This window comes from Mixophyes fleayi, chromosome 5 (assembly GCF_038048845.1).
Source record: "Mixophyes fleayi isolate aMixFle1 chromosome 5, aMixFle1.hap1, whole genome shotgun sequence".
NCBI classification, from domain to species: domain Eukaryota; kingdom Metazoa; phylum Chordata; class Amphibia; order Anura; family Limnodynastidae; genus Mixophyes; species Mixophyes fleayi.
The window spans coordinates 168,120,157-168,141,033 of record NC_134406.1 but is presented as its reverse complement, the minus strand read 5'-3'; the positions used below and the strand labels follow the sequence as shown (position 1 = coordinate 168,141,033).

The 20,877-nt window shown below is 41.5% G+C and overlaps 1 protein-coding gene across 1 annotated transcript in view; it reads right to left on the bottom strand.

Moving 5' to 3' along the window:
* The window catches only part of EXOC2 (exocyst complex component 2), a 127,572-nt gene extending 114,443 nt beyond the window's left edge, over window positions 1–13,129 (bottom strand). The window contains exons 1-2 of the mRNA XM_075212988.1: window positions 12,842–13,129; window positions 1,203–1,379 (exon numbers count right to left, since the gene is read on the bottom strand). Of these exons, the coding sequence (XP_075069089.1) occupies window positions 1,203–1,379; window positions 12,842–12,959 (295 nt within the window). The 5' untranslated portion in view covers window positions 12,960–13,129. The remainder of the gene's footprint in view (window positions 1–1,202; window positions 1,380–12,841) is intronic.
* Between the last annotated feature and the right edge of the window lie 7,748 nt (window positions 13,130–20,877).

Below are 20,877 nucleotides of genomic sequence, written 5' to 3'. Positions count from 1 at the left end.
CTACAAGGGTCACTGAGCAAGTACATCTATCTATCTCTATCTCTATATATCTATATCTATATCAAGGGGCCCCGATGCACTGCTTTGCCCGGGGGCCCATAATGTTGTTAAGATGGCCCTGCATACAAATAGCAATAAAGGGCAAAAATATGTACCTATAAGTGTTAGAGCTATATTAAGTGGTAGTGCAAATAAATGTGATACTGATTCACGACTGTCCATTTTCTAACATTCATGAAACATTGTTAAAGTAATGAAAGGTTGCAGTAAACCAGCTTAAATAACAACAGGAAAAAGCAAAAGTTATAGATGTAAATGATCCTAAACGTGATACTGATCTTGAACCATAGACAGGACAGCCTGTATCACATGGCCAGAAAAAAGACCGCCAAGCTGGGACCACGTGGGTGCCTGTAAAAGAATGTTAACGGCACAAGGTCCCGATGTTCCTGGCACTGGCGCAATCAAATGGACAAATTATCAATTATTATGTGCTCTAGAGCAGTGGACATTAATATTCCATTGGGTGAATATTTGTGGTTTATTCATTTTACCACAAATGCATTTATCGCATGCTGACATCATTAATAATCCATATAAATTTATAATCATGTCATTAATATTTTTCATTTTGTAAACTATGACAGTGTACATTGATTTTGCTGCTGAAACATGTAGAGGGGAAAATATGTCAGTATGAGGAGCCTTATGAAAAGTTGTATTTATTATTACTCATTATTGTTTTCGTCATCAAATAAATTAATTAAATTCAATTATTGTTTTTTGTGTGATTATCGTGGGTATATTTTTTTTTGCATTCCACATTAATATAAAGCCCACAATGGTGACTTGAAAAAACTTTTTTTTTTTTTTTAAATAATACAACCCTGTATTCGAAATGGAAAAGGACTTTTGTTATGGCCTCTTCATTTCTACGGTCGGAAAGGTCAAATTAGATACTTGCTGAATCTGCCCCCTTCACTTCCTTCTAATATGTCTGCTTCCTCTCCTTTACATAAAGTCCGACCTGCATTAGGAAGTGTCAAAGGAAAAGAAAAGGCAGAAAAACGTGTTGCATGGCCAAGTACAATTTACATTTCTATTCTGAGCTGCAGCATTAAGGTTATTATTTAAATAAGATTTGCTGTGGATTGCAGATGTCAATATGTTAAATTATCATTTAATAAAACAAAATTAATTACCAATCTTGTCAGGTTTGAGCAACTTAAAGAACACAGTTGAGGTCCCTTTTCCTCCAGATTTTGTAGTAACAATGATGTCCCCTTTGTCGTTCTTGTCTTGACCAACCCGACAGACTATTTTGCTGGCAGATATCCATTCTGCTGTCAGCAGACAGTTGTGCCCACAGATGGTTAAACCTGTAAAATATAAAATCACATGTGAGGCAGTTGTGAGACAACGGTGTTAAATACTGTAAACATAAGGAGTTCCTAGACAATTTTGTTGAAGATATAGGAAGGAACCAGGGCTAAGTGTTAGGTGCCAGCAATTTTCTTTTTTAACAATTTAGGAGTCTATCACACATTTTTATAGAAGTAGAAACTAATGTGGGCAAGTAAATAGCATCATACCAATGAACAGCATAATTATCCCAAAATATTATACATACATATAGTTTAGCAGCCTATGCCTACTTCTCACACACGTCAGTCTGTGCCCTACCTCACACATTAAGCTAGCCTTGACCCAATCTCCATACCTGTAAGTGAATGGTTCCTGGCTTGTCCTATGTTGCAGTGCATTTGCTGGGGGTGATAACAGTTGCCAGGCACAACAACAAAACTCAATGTATTATTACTTTGATCTGAGTGTCACTATGATGCAACCCTGCTAACCACGTCTAGTAAACTTGGGTGCAGGCAATCATTCTTACCTGGTATTTAGTAAAGGAAGGGAAGGAAGATGCACAGCAGGCATGCTCTGGTCACCAGAGTGCAATTCTAAGTTGCTAAATTGACTTCTTAAAGTGTACATCTAACCTATTTTTTCCAATCAAACATACACTAGTCTTCAAATAGTACAGTACCCTTCATTAATTTGGTGCACTGTACCGATCAACGTATTTAAAGGAAACATGGTCTCTAAATACTAATATATGTATAAATGTCTAAATAATATCTATATAAATGGTGTTCTGATGTCATCACTTCATTGTCTATTAGGAATATGTATTTTACGTGACACCACACCCTCTTAACATGTAGCTCCATGCATTTATATGGCCATGGAACTCCATAGTGATTTACCATATCCTTGTAGTTTACAGTAGGGGATACATGATCCCATATATAATGGGTGTTTATAGTTACTTCTGTCTTTATTCTTAGCTCCATGCACTCTTGCAACTGACAAAAATTAGTTATGTGTGTCTCCCAGTAATTTGCTATTCAGACTTACCGTAAATTGAAGGTAAGCTTTACCTATGAGGCCAAATATCTTGAGAACCACTTGTTAAAACAACTTGGGATAATAGCAACTGAGTCTGTGCAGAGAAGTCCTGACAGATGCCATCAGTCCTATGATGCTGCTGCTTGCTGGGTTTGTAGCAGAATGTATAACCAATTATTATATCTCACCTTCCTTTTCCAGAGATTTACTCAGGGACACTACAAAATGGGCAATGAGCAATGCTTAGCTGTTTGGTAATACTTAAACACAGTCATTTTAGTATTTGTCAGGCTGAAACAGAAAACAATCCCTTCTTCTTTATAACATAAAACGCCTCTCTTACTTACCACCAGTTATATTCACTACACAAAAAAAGCATTAAAAACGTGGTAATTACTTGTCAACATCTGCATATTGCCTTCAGGTAGGAAAGAGCAGTTGTCTGTGTCAGACCTCATTGCTGGCTAAGCAAAGCAACACCAGACAGTGAAACAAGACACAATGGTGCTATTAGTAAGTGACACTAAAGTACAATGATGGAAGCAGATTTATATAAATGCCTTCCAGTCCCAGATTTTAGGAAATAAATAGCATAAAATATGCCATACAGCAAACCTGGTGAACTACATTCACTAAGCTCGGGTAAAAAAATTAAACATCACATCAACAGGTAAAGACTTTTTATTAAAATATTTACCTTGACTTCATTTATCCTACAAATACCCCTCTATGTTATGCTTAGTGATCTTTTAAGCTGAAAGATCATTGACTCTCCTAATATCCAAGTTTGTGCACTACCGTTGGATAGATCCTTTAAGCATAACAGATAAATGAGACAAATTTACTTCAGATGACAGGTCCATATTGTAAATATCCACGTCTTCCAACAGAATGAATTCAGCAAACCTGGGACGATGGCACTATATACTGTTGTTATACGCATATTTATGCCAGTAAGCCTTGTTATTACAATAATTGTCAAATGACTTCACTTTCCAAATGCCTGACGAGAGATCATTGCATTAATTTTCTATTAAGACAAGTTACTTGTGTACTGCAAAGTGCACGCCTGTCAATACCCCAAGATATTACTGGAACAGACATAGGAAAGAGTGGAGTAAAAGCACATTCATTAGCAGCAGCAATGAGTCACAATGGGCTCTGTGTCCATATTACATGTAGCTGGATTAAATACCCGACATCTAGCCAGTCATTGATCCTCTGCACTCTCCATGTACAAACTGGGATGTATAAGGGGGTTGCCCACATTGTATAAACAAAAAGCATAGCATTTGTTCACGTTAGGACTGGTGAGAATGGGAAGACTTTGTTGTGAGTTGGTCAGCTTAACATATATTGCAATATGTGGAACCAACATTCCCTGTTTTAATAAAGGAAAGTAACTAGAGCATTAATAGTGAATTTGGTGAGTGCAAAGTATCCCCACTCTCTCTCAAATATATATCTATCTATTATATATATACATATATATACACACACACACACGTTAACCCGTGCATGATACTCATGCATTCTAGTCAAATCAAGCTACTTAAGGTGTTAAAAAGGTTCTTGTCATGCATTTGGGGCTAGGCCAGGCCTCCTCAGGGGAAGAGCGTTACTTCCTGACGTAAGCGCCCTTTTTTAACGTGGTTTTGTCCACATGTCACCACCTCATCATTCTTCTCCATCACCTCATCCTTCATCTTCATCGCCACATCCTTAATCTCCATCGTCTTACTGTTCTAAAACCTCTCGATACACGTTTCTGCTAAACACCTTATCGCTGTGCTCAATCAGTTTTCCTTGAAGGGCAGTATTCATAACCTGCACTTTCACATCACTGCTTCTCCGTACTCGTGAAAATGCGACATATAATTAATTGTCCATGACCAAACACAGGCTCTGGTAAATAAATACCCACACGGTCAAGAGTTTGAGCCCTCAACTGGTAAATTTAGCCTTTACTACCCCTCCCACGGGGGTACGGGGGGGATGATGGAAGTTAACTGACTTCACTATTATAATTTTTTTGTCAAATAATGTCAGTATACCAAATTTCAGGTCAATTGGATGAGGCCTTTCTGAGAAAATAGTTTTTTTACACACACACACACACACGCCGCTAGGCTTATATATATTAGATACACACACACGCTGATTTTCTGTAATGCTCAGTATGTATATGCATTTGTTGTGACCATAATGCTAAAGTAACAGACAGGGCCGGATTAAGGAAATGGAGGCCCCTGGGCTAAGGGGGCCTCCATTCCCCTGTGAGGGCCCCCCCCCCCCGTGATCTGAGCCGCCCCCTTCCCCCCCCCCCCCCGGTGAGCCAAGCCACCCCCAGGGCACTTACCTCTTTCTACTGGCATTGCAGTCCTTCCCCGGCGCGCTGTACTTTCTTTACTGAGGAAATCTCATGAGAGTGAGACTTACGAGATCTCCTCAGTAAGGAGAATACAGGGAAGGACCGCAGTGAAAGTGCTCAGCAGCATTGTTCGCGCCGGGGGCGCCCCCGCCCACGACCAATCAATACTGCTGCTGAGCAATTTCAAGGGCCCCCTGGATGCCCAAGGCCTCTGGGCTGTAGCCCAGTTAGCCCTAGGGTTAATCCAGCCCTGGTAACAGATAACATCACATTAGACACTGGCCAACTAATTGAGCATCAGTCACACTGATCAATGAAAACAGACATGTTTAAATACTTAAATACACTCAGCCCTAGCTTGATAGACTGGTGACACTCCCACCTTGCCATTAAAATGAGTTCTCATTAGGTGCTCTGCTTGATTAGCCTCAGTGCAAACACTCCCTGTCAGCTTGCTGTTAGCTGTGGAAAAGACAGTTTCAAACCATTTCAAAACTGATAAGTTAAATCAGACTCTTTACTATTATTATTTTGTCACACATTTGTCCTCCACCTGTGTCTCTTTAACTTGGGTGCACTAGTGTGCAACTCTGTTTACAGCCTCTCTGCAGATTGCCAACTAAATAGCTATCTCCTCTCTTAGAAATCTATAGCAAACCACTCCCTTTGTCACAATATGTTGTTTTAAGGCTCTCCAGGCATCAGCTAACCATGTCTTAAATGAACTTTCATCTGGTATGCCCAATACAGGATTAATAATAAAGATGTTCTAAGTCAAGAAAAATTGCACCGAATATATTGCATACATTATATAAAAGAACATGGGGATAAACTGTGGTTAACAAATATAGAAGAGCATACAAAAGAAAAATAGATATGTTTGCAAAACTATTACAAATTTAATTTTGTATGACGTATGTGTTTGGCCCATATTGATCATCCATTGCATTTCATTTCAGTGTACTACATTGCAGATGTTTATTTCCGATGGATCATTTGAAATCCTCTTTCATCCAAGCAGTCACCCGTTCCCCCTTACTTTTTGTGAAACTGGTCCTTCATGCCGGGTGGCACTACTGCCATCAGCAAGTTTTACTACAGTGACGTTCCCTTGCTTCATCAGCAAAGAACTTCGTTTCAAAGTAAAGCTCCCTGCTTCATCAGGAAATTCAATTTAAAGCATACTTGCCCACTCTTCCAGAATGTCTGGAAGACTCACGATTTTAGGGTAGGTCTCCCAGACTCACGGGAAAACAGGCCATTCTCCCGCATCCTGCCCACTTCACTAGGAAGATGGAAGCTTGCATGACACAGATTACGTCATTTTGGCTCATCCCCATGCAGGAAATTGCCATGTGATTCACCATGCCCTGCCACCTTCCGTCCTTTCACCTCCTTTCCCCCTGAGGGGAGGTGGATAATGTTGGCAAGTATAATTTAAATACATTGCTAAAAGGCATTGCTGATGAAGCAGGGAACATCCAGACAAAACACATACAAGTAGTGCCAATTACACTTGCTGGAGAAGATTGTCGGACCAGGAGAATTTTAGTTTGGACAAATTCTGAAAGGCTTCTGCAGCTGGAAACCATGGGATCAGTTTACAATTTACAAGTTGTTACATACAATTAATTACATATTTATTGCAAGTATATACTGCACCATGCATTTTAAATATTCTCTTCAGAATAAGAGAGAGCTTCTAAATTAATTGGATGTCCGTTATATATAAAACAATAGGTTACTTTTATTCATTGAAAGATGAGCATAAATATTTATGAGCTCCTTCTCTACATCTGCCAGCTTATTTAAATAATGCTGTCCCCCAAAATAAAATCTTGTTTATGTCAGGCGCCGTCCCGCACTCTTACCTGGTGCCGGGACGGACACCTGCTCCGTAGCTCGTCCCGTTGCAACGGGACGTCACTTCCGGTCTTCTACCAGATGTTCGGGCGCATGCTTCCTGTCGGCGGTCAGACCAGCTGACCGCCGACCTCCACTCCCACCAATGATTAGGGGCAAGCCACTATTTAAGCCAGAGTCTGGCACCACTAGGGTGCCGGAGTATCTAGTCTCCTAGCCTGTCTCTTGGCTCCCCTGTGATATATATCCATTCTGCCTGCATCTCCTGGATTCTGACCCCTGCCTGTTTTGAATACTCTCTCGGATTCTCCCTGGTTCCTGTTTGATCTTCTGATTCTCACCCTCGGCTTCCTGACGACTCTCCTGCCTGACTCCTCTGTACTTCGCTGCCTGCACGGATTTGACCTCGGATTTTTTCACGCAACCTCGCTAGTAGCTACCTGGGAGAACCGCGACCGACACGTCTCAGCGGCTAAGTCCAAAACTCCTTGCTGGGTTCCCTGGTGAAGACCTGGGGCGTGGTTAGACTCTGCGTCTCCTTGCGTAGCAGCGCAAATACCAGCAGGTAAGGCCTTCCAACTACCTTGTTCGTGACAGTTTATTCCCTTGAGTGCAAAGCACATTTATGCAACTAATCTGTATTTACACAAAAGTAGGTCTGTGACATCACGAGAGATCATTTGCGCTACAGACTTGCATATTGCGCAAATAAAAAGGGAGTCTTCAAAATTCATTTAAACTGACTCACCCGAGAATGTTTAAAATTTTAGAAGTGAATTGTGAAAGTAAAATACATTGTCCAGTGTTAACCTGACTTTCCAGTGTAGCTTTGTTAAAGCAGCAATCACCCCAAAATGCTCTCTTCTTCACCCAGTCATTTCACCCACTTTAGTGGTTTGGTACTTGCCCTCTCAAAAATACGTTCTTTCTCCTCACCCCACCACTCCAGTAATATCATTATTTAACTACCCTGATTTCTCCCGGAGACTCACCCTCCAGTGCGTTCCAGCCGTGGCTCTTTCGGCGAGTCAGATACCTCAGTATCCTCCCTTCTACTGCAACATTTCCCCAAATTCTGGACATCCAATCCCACCTATATATCCCTCAAAATATTTTTACCAATATTTGCAAATACGCCAATTTCACAGCGCAGTCAAATCTCGTCTCTCTTCCCGCCCTCCCATCACTCTCGAAGCTCTCTGTTTCCATCACTCCTCCAGTAAAGGTCTCATCTCATCTCATACTATGAACTTGTTCCATCCATTTCTGGTCTCAGGGGCCCACACAAACTGGCCTGGGAAAGAGACCTTGGTGAAACTCTTAGACGAAGAGTGGTCTGAGATCCATGAGAAGCTGCCTCTAGTTCTATCTGTGTTAAAATAAAAGAGAATGTCTATAAGGTGTTGTTCCGCTGGTACTATGTGCCCTCTCGACTACATAGAATCCACCCTGATTCTTCTGATACTTGCTGGCGAGGGTGCTCGCATGAGGGTACTTTCCTCCATATTTGGTGGATATGCCCATAGTTGAACCACTTTTGGATTGATGTCAAACATCTAATTCAACAATTCTCCAGGTTGATATGCCCCTGGAACCTAAATTTTTTCACCTATCATTGAAAGCCCCTGTGGCTGCAGCAAACTCCCCCATCCCTTAGGACCATAATCAATCAAGTTTGGTAGACACAGCACATGGAATATATGAATAGCATCCTATGCAACTCCTCAAAATCTCTCACCAAAGATTGGGACCCATGGCTCTCCTTTTTTCAAACTCGCTCTTCCTTCGCCTGTCCTTGTATTGTTCTTAGTCCTCTCCTGTCTCAATCTTCTCTTCTAACTCTTTGCAACCTCAACCACGCAATTTATTTCTGTCTCCTCTCTCTTTCCCCGTTTCAGTCTTCTTTTCTCCTCTACACTATTAAAAATTCCTGGCCATCCACTGTATCTATTTTTATAGTTCCCATATTAATGGAAGTAACACTGTTGCGCCAGACACAGTTAATGTTTTTTCTCCTTTGTTTGTACATGAATACTTTCATTGCTGGTTGTAATGTTCACATAACCTTGCAAAAATAAAACTTTTAACAAAAAATAATAAAAAAAAAGGCAACAATACCATGAAAAAAAGTATGTGCTTTTTTTTGTCATAATTCACTGTGCGGGTTACAAGAAGTAGCTTTGTAATTACAATTTTCCTTGGTTTGTTTCTTCAGGCTGCTATTAATGATTTATAATTCTGCAGTTTCCACAGTGACAAGTGACTACAATGGCAGCCACAGTTATATAGCACATGATGTAGTGAGCAGAGAGGCTTTGGAACGCTCATCTCCTCTCTGTCTGTACTGTGCATGGTAATTATCCACCCACTTCTGTCTTCTGCCATGACAGACCTGTGATTCTGTGTGACTAACAGCTATTCTGGTCTTCCCTCCGGAGAGGTTTTGAAAAAGAGATAATGATTTGTAGAAGAGCTAAGGAAAATAAATGCATAAAGGGTACTTAACACAAACCTGCTATGTGGGATTGCTGCTTTAAATAGGAAAGAATTACCTCTACCTTCCAGTACAGATAGCTAAGGCTCCATCCATTCTTTAGGAGAGTATGATCATGGGATCTGGAACAGGTCAAAAAGCTGAGAAAGCAGTCAATTGAGCAGCTATGATATCACTAACTCCACCCCGGTGTATGAATCAACCAATCCACACTGAATTTTTGCAACTCGCGCTGCCTGCTACTTTAGTTATAGAAGCATCTCCGTTCTGGCATGGGAACCTACTGCACAGGAGATAGAGAGCATGATGCACTAATTTAGTTACGTATAAACACTCTAGTTATTTCATGTATATCATTCAGCAAAGTAATATACATTTGCTTCTTAACTAATTACTAACCAATTCATATTTTATTAAAAAAAGAAAATATATAAAACAGTTTATACAAAGGTACTTTTAGGGGCATATTCAATTGACGGCGGGATCGGCGAAAATCCCGCACTCCAAAAATATTACCGTTATTACGGTAATCCTGCAGGGGAAACTGTTAATACGGTAATTTATTCGCTGGATTTTAGCTCGCAGCTCAGGGAGAATATATTACCGTAATAACGGTAATATTTTTTGAGCGCAGGATTTTCGGCGATCCCGCAGTCAATTGAATATGCCCCTTAATCTTAAACTTTTGGGATAAGCACCCTTACAAATTCACCCTTCCATCAAATCCTCCCACCCCCATTCTAATCTGGCATTCCTGCAAGGGTTCAAACACACTTCTTGTTCCCTTTGGATTAGAAAAGGTTTGATAATCCTTGCAGATCTCTCCCTCTGGGGCTTCCCCTCTTTTTCAGAAATCCAGGATAGATATTGCATATTCCAAATACAGGCCTTTTTCAATATTTCCAATGACGACACTTCCTTAGCCCTCACTGCAGTAGTAGCAGTCACCCTCAACGTTACACCTCTGAATCTCTTCACTGATTTAGATCTCCCGCTAGGGGTCTCCTATCCACAATATATAGACTCCTACTTTCTGCCAAGCCTCCCCACCCACCCAGTAGCTTGCTTGGGAACGGGACATGGGAGAGACAATCGAACCTGAGCTATGGTGACGCATCAGAATTAGTATTGCAACATCTTCCTCCTGTGTGCGCATTAGGGAAAACACCACAAAGGTGTTTTTTTGATGGCATTTAGTCCCATCAAGCATTCACAGAATCTTCCCTGACACATCACCTCTCTACTGGCGATGTTGCAGACAGGAGGGCATCCTGCCCCATATATTTTGGGCATGTCTAAAGATATCTGTTTATTTCCAACATCACTAAGGTTCGAATGTCCATTCAAATTCTTAATGCTGTCAGGCATTAAAACAGTTCATACTGGACCCCCCCCTCCCTGTAATGCATCCTCCTAAAACATTTCTTGTTGTTGACACTGGTTTGTACTTAAGATGACTTAGGTCCAACATTTTATAATATATTTTTGTACTTATAATTGTACTGTTCCTTCCCCCCATTCTCTACGGTGAAAACATCAATTAAGTATTTTCAGTATAGATCGGCGGTTCCCAAAGTGTGCGCCGCGGCTCCCAGGGGTGCAGCGGCGCTGTCACTGGGGTGCCGCGGGCCAGACATAAAAAAAGTAGAAACACAGAAACTTACCAATCCGTCGGGCGCCGGGACCCAGCAGCCTCCTCTCTCCCGCAGCTGTCACTGAATATCGACGTCAGTGACAGCTGCTGCGGGAGAGAGGAGGCTGCTGGGTCCTGGCGCCCGACGGATTGGTAAGTTTCTGTGTTTCTACTTTTTTTTAATGGCTGGCACGGGGCAGAGTGAGAGGGATCGTGGCAGAGGGGGACAGATGGCAGAGGAGGGGGACAGTGGGCAGAGGAGGGGGGCAGAGGGTGACAGAGGGCACAGGAGGGGGACAGGGGAGGGGGACAGAGGGCACAGGAGGGGGACAGAGGGCACAGGAGGGGGACAGCGTGACAGAGGGCAGAGGTGGCAACGTGAGAGCGGGCAGTGTGCCTGGTTGCAGAGGGGGCAGTGTGCCTGGTTGCAGAGGGGGCAGTGTGCCTGGATGCAGAGGGGCATTTTTGCATACAACTAAATAAGTATTTCTGTCGTGACCTGAATACTTATTATAATTTTTTGACCCAACTACTTCTAAAACAGAACTGCTCAGTAATTATTTTGGAGGGGTGCCTTGAAAAAATTTAGACTCTAAGGGTGCCGCGAACTGCAAAAGTTTGGGAACCACTGGTATAGATATAGAGCTTCGGACACGGGTCACCACCAGAATTCTTGCAAGAGTTTCATTGTAAAGGGGGTGACATATAATGCACTAGTATATTGTAAGGCAACTTTGTTAAGCCAAAACATCTGCTGGAAAGTGAAGGATTCTAGAAAGAGGGAGCACTGTACAGGTTTCATGTATTTTTGTTGAATGATTCCTTAGGGTGGAAATCAATTGGCCGTGTTACTGTTAAAAGTAACGTGGCCTGCGCACTATTAGTGTTATTACGGTAGTTTTAACGCAGGCTTTTTGCTTGCAGCGCAGAAAGCCGAGTTAATATCCTTAACTCGGCGGTACTTTGGGGGGAATTGGATTTACCCCTTAAAATGGTATTAGTTACCTACTTTTTTTTTTTATTCTATTAACAATAGGCTTTCATTTTAATTTGCAACTTATCTGAGTTGGATGTTGAAAACAGCAACTTGAGATTTTTTTTTTTGCCCTGTAACTTTGAGTCTAGCAAATAGGCTGTTACAAGTAACGTAACTGGAAACTAAAGGCATTTCATGTTGACAGATTGCTCATTTATTAGTACCAATGTCTGATGTGCAAGAAGTGCAGTTTGATTACAAACACAGCACAATGGTCAGAGAGCAGGCATTAACTTAATTAGTTCTTATGCCAGTCAGTCTTCTCCATTTTCATACTCACATGTACTAAAGCGCAGACCGCTTTCCTGGTATGCTGGACTTTTATTAACAATTAAATAGTGCCATCATTCTCTTTAGCACTTTACAATATGGAACAAACACAGTAATAAAACAAGATATTAACAGACAGCAAAGAGTTAAGAGGGCCCTGCTCGCAAGCATACAATCTATAAGGAATGAGTACATAATGTGTATATATGTATTATATATATAATACACACATATATATATATGTATATATATATCTATCAGAGCCTTAGTAACTTAGAATTCTGGCGCCTCGGGTGAGAAAGACAAATGCCGCTCCCTATCCCTCAATTTTAACCAAATGAACCTAAAACATTTCTAAAGTGCGTCCCCCTTCAGCGTTGCGCCCTGGGCCGTCGCCCCTAGCGCACAGCCCTAGTTACGGCACTGATAAATATATACACACACATATATATATATATATATATATATATATATATATATATATATATATATTATTTATTTTTTTCTAAAGGAGATATTCGTTTCAAAGGCCATACAAAGAACATTAATGGGAGCTTCATCCTCAACATATACTCATTACATACAGCAGTAACATGTCATGATATATATACTCTGTGGTTGCAGTTATATATCGTATAAATCAGATTGAGAAATATATGAAAAAGGGCCAGAGGGAACTGGATTATCCCTCCAAACGCTAGACAGCTCATAGGTATGTGCTGTACTCTCCACCAAATACTGTTCAGTGACAACCTGTTACATTACCTATGAGATCAGATGGGCCGGTACCCAGGTTCTCTCCCCTGATAGTAACCTTGGTCCACGAAGTCCCTTCTTTGGGCGAGATGCCCGTCACCAGTGGAGGCTGCCTTACCCGGGACATGGCTTCAGCTTCACTATATTAAATGCCTGCTTGGTTTACAGATATAATAGAGAGAGACCAAGCTCTGTCGCCAATGTAAACAAGATAATACCACATACAACTGTTTACTATCAATGTACAACTACAACCCCAGCCGCGCATGTGTCAGAAAGTCTCGCGAATCTAGGACCTACGGCTCCCACGGAACCTTCCGGGTTCGTATTGCGCATGCGCTGACCCGTCTCACGTCAAATGCCTTAGAGGAGGAATCTTCACGGCGCATGTGCAGTCGGGAAGGAGGGAGTGAGACAGATGTAAGATGAGACAAACTAAATTAGATGTCATTAAAAATGGGAGATAAGCAAGTTAAATGCTACTGATGTGGAGAAATTATTCTTTCAATGGGGGAGTTTCAGTTCATGTTTATCCGGAATCCGGATCAGTCCTTGCAGACACATACCGCTGGATGTTCAGGACAGGCTGTGTTGTCCGCCGGGTGCGAGGAAATATGAGCTGAGATTCCTTACCGTAATGGCCAGCAATGTGTGCAAGCAGACATATAAGGCAATTGAATCACCCCCATTGTATACTGGCACCGCTTAAGAAGTATTGGTGATTAACATAGTGTCATGTGAAGGTAGATAGGATTCGTTACCATGGAAAATAGAAACCAAAGTGAAGGATATTTATAATTGTACATTGCAAAATAATTAGTACACTAGCTGCACCTCTGTGCAAAAAACAGATGCTTATTGGCAGCACTGGAGTCACAAAAAAGTAGCACCTAAACTTATAGTAATTGTGTTGCAGTTGTCATCACAGTAACCAATAGAAAGCATGGGCAACACGGTGGCTTAGTGGTTAGCAGTTCTGCTTCACAGCACCGGGGTCATGAATTTGATTCCCGACCATGGCCTTATCTGTGTGGAGTTTGTATGTTCTCTACGTGATTGCATGGGTTTCCTCTGGGTGCTCTGGTTTCATCCCACACTCCAGAAACAGGTTAATTGGCAGCTATTAAATTGCCCCCTTAGCCTCTCTGTCATTTAGATTGTAAGCTCCAATGGGGCAGGGACTTATGTTCTCTGTACAGTGCTGTGGCATTAGTGGTGCTATATAAATAAATAGATGATGATGATGAAGCAGCCTCCAAAGTGATTGGTTAATAGTGCAAGTGCTCAATCAGAATTATCTGACACAGACATAGTTCCCTTTTACAAACTATATAAGGACTGGCCAGGGGCAGGGGGGCATCTGCCCCACGAGCTTGTCCAATTGTGGGCTACCTTGGGCTGAGTAACCTGCATTTTATTCTCTTTAAAATGTTCCCAATAGGCTGCTTTGTCCCCCATGCTAAAATTTGCCAGCCCTTTCCTGGGACTGGCCATTATAAGTTACACAAATTACTAGGTTTATTGAAAGATTCAGGAGGCTGGGAGGGAGCAGGAAATTTCCGCCAGTTATGGAATCCAGAGGTCTTAGACTTGAGAATATTTGGGGGTGTTTGCGTGGGTTTCCTCTGGGTGCTCCAGTTTCCTCCCACACTCCAAAAACATACTGGTAGGTTAATTGGCTGCTATCAAAATTGACCCTAGTCTCTGTCTGTGTGTGAGTGTGTGTCTATGTTAGGGAATTTAGACTGTAAGCTCCAATGGGGCAGGGACTGATGTGAATGAGTTCTCTGTACAGTGCTGCGGAATCAGTGGCGCTATATAAATAAATGATGATGATGATATACTGAGTGTCTGTAGGATGTGCAGCTGAAAAGGGCGGTCCAATTCCCAAATCTTAGTAAAAAAGAAATAATTCAGCCCTCAAATCCAAAGTTTATGGCATATGTATACATGCATATGGGCTTATTGTATAGATAAAATAATGTGATTTAATGTTGATCAGATGCAAGTCAAAATAAATTAAAATACAATATACATAAAGCGCTGCTGAATTTGCTGGCGCTATATAAAGAAATGTTGATGAATATACATTCCAATGGGTGTGGCTCATAGCCAACAATTCATATCATGAATACTATGAGTCTTCTGCTCGGTGTCACGGCTCTGAGCGTGTTTTGCAGATCCCTTGCCTCTACTATAGAGGATGGTGGAGGCAGAATACAATAATATTCTTAGGATAAGTTCACGGCTTACAAGCATCAATAATAACACAGGAGAATGTAGTAGTGCTGCAACGTATTATATTGAATGTTGGTACAACAGGAATGGAAGGAATTGGATATATATATTGGCAAAGATGAATACACGGCAATTCGTTGTAATGCAGACATTAATCACATATGCTACTTCATAGTCGGTAACCCTTGGCAACAGCATGAGATGATATACAGTTCAACGCAGTGATGATAAACAAGAACACTAGGATCCAATAGGGAACCACAGAGCAGATGCATGTGAATCACTGGTACAGCTTACAATCCAAACAGAGTAGTATGTAGAACTTAGCTGATCCGAGAGTAGAGATGACTCAACATAGCAGGTGGTACTGGAAACACTGATTCTTATTAAGTAGAACAGCAAGCGTTAAACATCACCCAAGGACTTGGATGAACACTGACACATGCAGTAGAATGTTGCCTAGAAGTAGCAGAGACGTGAGTAGTATCTGAACCATGCGTGGAACTACAGGTAGCAGGATTCGTTGTAAATGCAATGCTAAGTTCGCTGCTGTATGAAGCAAATGAACAGAGACACGTAACTTGAGCCCAAGTACTAGCCACCGGCACAACAAGTAGTTCACAATAACAGTCCAGTAACCAGGTAACAGCAGAGTAAGGATAACCCGTGTCAGACGTGGAACTACAGGTGACAGGTAACTTGATAGTATCTCTACAGCGAGATGCAGCGATCTTAGCCAGCCAGACGTAAAGTTGAACCAATAGATAAGGCACAGGTTTAGCAACAACTCACGATACTCATACAGCGTGCAGATGAATAGCAGAGAGGAGTTCCAGCTTGCAGGTGAACAGCAGTGAGGAGTTTGCAGCTTGCAGGTGAACAGCAGTGAGGAGTTTGCAGCTTGCAGGTGAACAGCAGTGAGGAGTTTGCAGCTTGCAGGTGAACAGCAGTGAGGAGTTTGCAGCTTGCAGGTGAACAGCAGTGAGGAGTTTGCAGCTTGCAGGTGAACAGCAGTGAGGAGTTTGCAGCTTGCAGGTGAACAGCAGTGAGGAGTTTGCAACTTGCAGGTGAACAGCAGTGAGGAGTTTGCAACTTGCAGGGGAACAGCAGTAAGGAGTTCAGTCCAGCGAGCAGGTAACGGACACACGGAAGGCGAGGTATACAGCCAGATCCAAATGCAACCAGAGTAGCACAAAGAACAGGCAATGAGCCCATAACCCTGGGAGGTTAATATAGTGCTCCAGGACCAATGAGGTTCAGGAGGAGGTCCAGATCACAGTAGCCAGGAACACCTGTGAAAGTAATGTCTCTGAGGCAGAAGCAAGCAGAATCATGGTTCTTAAAGGGAAAGTCACAGCGCCGGCACCTAACTATGAGACCGGCGTGTGACACTCGGATGTAATGCGCTAATAAGAGCTCTTGATAAGGAGTCTTTGGTGTGGTAAGACTAAGCAGTCTTATAGATCCACTTCCATATAATGAGTGGATACCCTGATTCATAACCAGCACGGTTTCCAATAATGGCAAGTCTGGTATTAGCCGTAGATCAAGTCAAAAAGTATACTGAAATTATATTTGAGTTCCACCTTGGAACGCACGTGGCTATTTCAATCACCTCATTTCCGGAAATAGCTACGTGCTTTCCAAGGTGGAACACACGCCAACACCGGGTCATATTGGTACAGATTCGATTTACAGCAACCCATTACTGAGACGTAGGGATCTGTTCCCTCTGCTCCGCTCAATAAGGACCTATAATCGGAGAGACCCAAGCGCAAGTATAATTTCAGTATACGTTTTGACTTGATCCACAGCTAATACCAGACTTGCCATTATTGGAAAAGTGAGTCAAAGGGGTATATTTACTAAACTGCAGGTTTGAAAAAGTGGAGATGCTGCCTATTGTAGCCAATCAGATTCTAGCTGTCATTTTGTAGAGTGCACTAAATAAATGAAAGCTAGAATCTGATTGGTTGCTATAGGCAACATCTCCACTTTTTCAAACCTGCAGTTTAGTAAATATACCCCAAAGAGTAAAGAAAAAGAGGGTCATTCTGAAAATTAGCAATTGTAGTGGCATATGCTAACAGTCCCAACCTGCATTGAAACACCAGTTCCACTCAATCCGTTAAATTGCTGGGATGAACTAGTATAACTTAAGACTTTTCTATTTTCTGTTCTTCCTGGTATTCCCAGTTGTCACGGGATAAGCTAGGATTTCACAAACTCATTTCACTCTCTTCTTACCATCACTACTCAGTCCCGTGTTACATAACAGAAAACTGAAAAGAATGGTGCTTGCTCATGTAAAAGAAATGGTTGGCAGTTATGGCAGTGGTGTGAATGGGTGGGTACATGCTTCTGTTTAACAATCCTGTAATTAATTTGTTGTCACTAAATAAATATTCTCACATAAAACTGGATGTGTGTTCTTTATATAAGCTTGTATATAATTGTAAACAAGAATAAAGGAAATATGTGCACCAAAAATGTGTATCAAGCATGTAAATTAAAGAGGATTATCTAAATTATTAGGCCAATTCTTTGTATTACTAAATTCTGCTACAATTTTTAAATCACATGCAATATTATTAGTTGATTACACTAAGAATATCAGGTTGATATACATACTTATATATAAACCCCTTAGAGACACAATCCAGTGCTGTTCTTTTAATGTGTGTTTTTTTAGTCTTTGTTAATTGGGGATAAATCGTAATATCACTGTGAACAGCAGCAAGGGATTCTATCTGTCTTCTTTTTTTTTTTTTTTTTTACTTTTTATTTGTAACAGCAGATAATAACAATACAGGTCATTCAGTACATTTAAATATTACTGACATAAGCTACAACAGAATAAATACATCCTACACAATGTGGTAAAGTCCAGGTAGTAGCTAGGAGCTAAAGGCAGTGGGGGGATTCAGCCGGTTCGCACCGGTTCTATAGAACCGATTCCTAAAATGCTTGCGGTTCGGCAGAACCGTTTGCTGGCCTGCTGTGCGGCACTGGCTCCTGGCTCTCACCCGATCCGGCATCCGGCTCCCGGCTCCCTCCCCCGATCCGCCACGCAGAGCTTCCGATGCTCTGCTGGAAAACTGCATATTACCTCATGCGGCTGCGCGATGTGACATCCTGACGCAGCCGCCGTGATGTCATGCGCAGTCGCCTAGGAGCCTCTGACTACGCGGTTTCACTAGCTGGGTGCGCACAGTGAATGCCAGCAGCCTGCTCAGGTATTAATTTGTATTCGTCCTTCGTTTTGGTTTTAAGTAAGAAAGAGTATTTTTTTTGTCATTGTTTCTGGGGGGGGGGGTGTAAGGAAATATCTGCGGGGGGAATAAGTAAAAATTATTGCAGGGGGGGCAATGACTGCAGGGGAAAGTATAAGGAAATTACTTTAGGGGGGAGTATAAGGAAATACCTTCAGGGGGGGAATAAGTAAAATTTATTGCAGGGGGAGGCAATGACTTCGGGGGGGTATAAGGAAATTACTTTGGGGGGCGTAAGGAAATACTTGCGGGGGGGGGATAAGTAAAAATGGTTGCAGGGGGGGACAATGGCTGTAGGAGGGGGAAATGAAAATACCTGCAGGGGTGACAATGACTGTAGGAAAGGGCTAATGAAAATACCATGCAGGGGGGAGTAAGGAAAAATGGCTGCCGGGGGGGGGGGGGGGCAATGGCTATAAGAGGAGGAAATGAAAATTACTGAAGGTGGGTAGTTAAATGAATTAACAAGTTTTTTATCTATACATATTTTGTTAATATATATATATATATATATATATATATATATATATTTAATAACTAACCCACGCATCTAAACACAACAAAAACAGCGTTGTGGGGAGTAAACTGTATAAAGATGTATATAAATATATATATATATATATATATTTATATACATCTTTATACAGTTTACTCCCCACAACGCTGTTTATGTTGTGTTTAGATGCGTGGTTTAGTTAGAGGGAGCACAATAGTCCATATTAACAGCTACAGTGGGAAGTAATAACTATTTTGGAAGTACACAATTTATTTTTGTGTATCTGAGTTTATTCCCTGTTTGAAGTTGTTATTGTAATGAAAATACCTGCAGGGGTAATGAAATGTCTTAGGGGGTATTTAAGAAATAGAGCAGCTTTGGGAGGCATGATAACTTTATTGCGTGACGGTTACATGGATGCTCTCTGTGGTCTCAGCGATCACTAGAATATTAAATATTAGTGAAATGGGGGTGGTAGAGGTTAATATTTTATTGACCACAAATGTTCAGATATTGCTTATATACGCCTGTACAATGGGGTAGTTTTATCTGTCCATAATGAAGTGTTTTGTTTGAACTAAGGAGCCTAATCATTCAGGGTTTGTTAACATTTTGCATTATAATACAATTTTTGCATTTTCAATACAGGACTCCAACTTTCACAAGCCAGCGAGAGGACAACAAAGCTGCAAGAGAGAAGAGCAAGAACAGGTAAGAGACAATGGCACAATCTGTCTAAATTTAATGCTGGAGAACACTTATGAATATTCATATTTAGGAGTATTCAGTAACATATTTGTTTCAATTGCTTCATTATTGTAGGGTATGCAACTTATTTAAACACATTGTTGGTTGTGCAGTATTTTTACTGATTTAGTCTTTTAGTGTATGCTATGTGCCGGATTAGTTATTTATTTTAGAATGATTTTTATTTTTTCATTTTGAATTTAAGTCTATTGTGTTAAATTATATGGGCCTGAGTCAATGAGGAAAGCAAAGCAAAATAAGAAGTAAGTTTGCTCTTGAACAAACCATGTTACAATGCAAGGGGTGCAAATTAGTTTATTATTTTGCACATAAGAAAAATACTGGCTGTTGCTTCATGTTGGACTGCACCAGCAACACCATTTCAGCGTCCAACTATATCGTGCATGGAGCCCACAGCAGGTGGGCCTGTGTGCTGTAAATGCCAGGGCTGATTTTTAGTCCCAGTCCGGCCCTGCCTGCTGGCCTGGAGAAATCAGTTTTAATAGCTCTTGAAAAAGTTCTTTATAGAACGAAACGCAGAGGTCCGCTATCATTTGATACTTTGGCACTTGACATTTTAAACAGTTTTTTACTTTGATGACAGCGTGTAAACTGTCATTATCTGTATGTAAAATAAAGTTATTTTATTCAAGATCCATCTGTCTACTCGATCTGTGAGAGGAAGGAGCGTGACTAACGAGGAGACCACTTGTTTTACACTGCAACAGCATTTGGGATACCGCGCTATTACAGGTATCTCTGGAGGTTAATTTGACCACTATACGTTTTTGATGGTTCCCGCGAGGTGACAGTGAACAGAATTGGAATCTTTCAACCTACATACGTCTGCTTGGTTATGAGGCGGAAAGAGGGCTAAACAGTGAGGAGTACACTCGCCTTCATATTTGAATAGAACTTGGGGCACACCGCTACTGTGAAAAAACTTGGAAGGTGTAAAGTTTGGACACGCAGTGCGGTAGTCTTCGTTGTGGTGACATCAGGCGGAATTGGAATCTACTAAACTTATATGTAAGTAACGGATTGCACTGTTTTCCTTTTATCAACATGAGAGCTGATTGTTATTTTCTTTGTATATATATGGAACGAGACTAACACCTTTGCTTTGAGGCACATTATTTTCACTGCAGTGTTTAATGTGGCAAGAGAGGGGAAGGGCGGCTGAAGGCTGCTGCTAGCTTGCTGAGGAGGAGAAGGTTAGCTCAGGGGCTGTCAGTATGGCTGGGCTGGTTGCTGGGCTGGCTGAGGGCTGGCCAGAGAGGAGAGGAGCCATT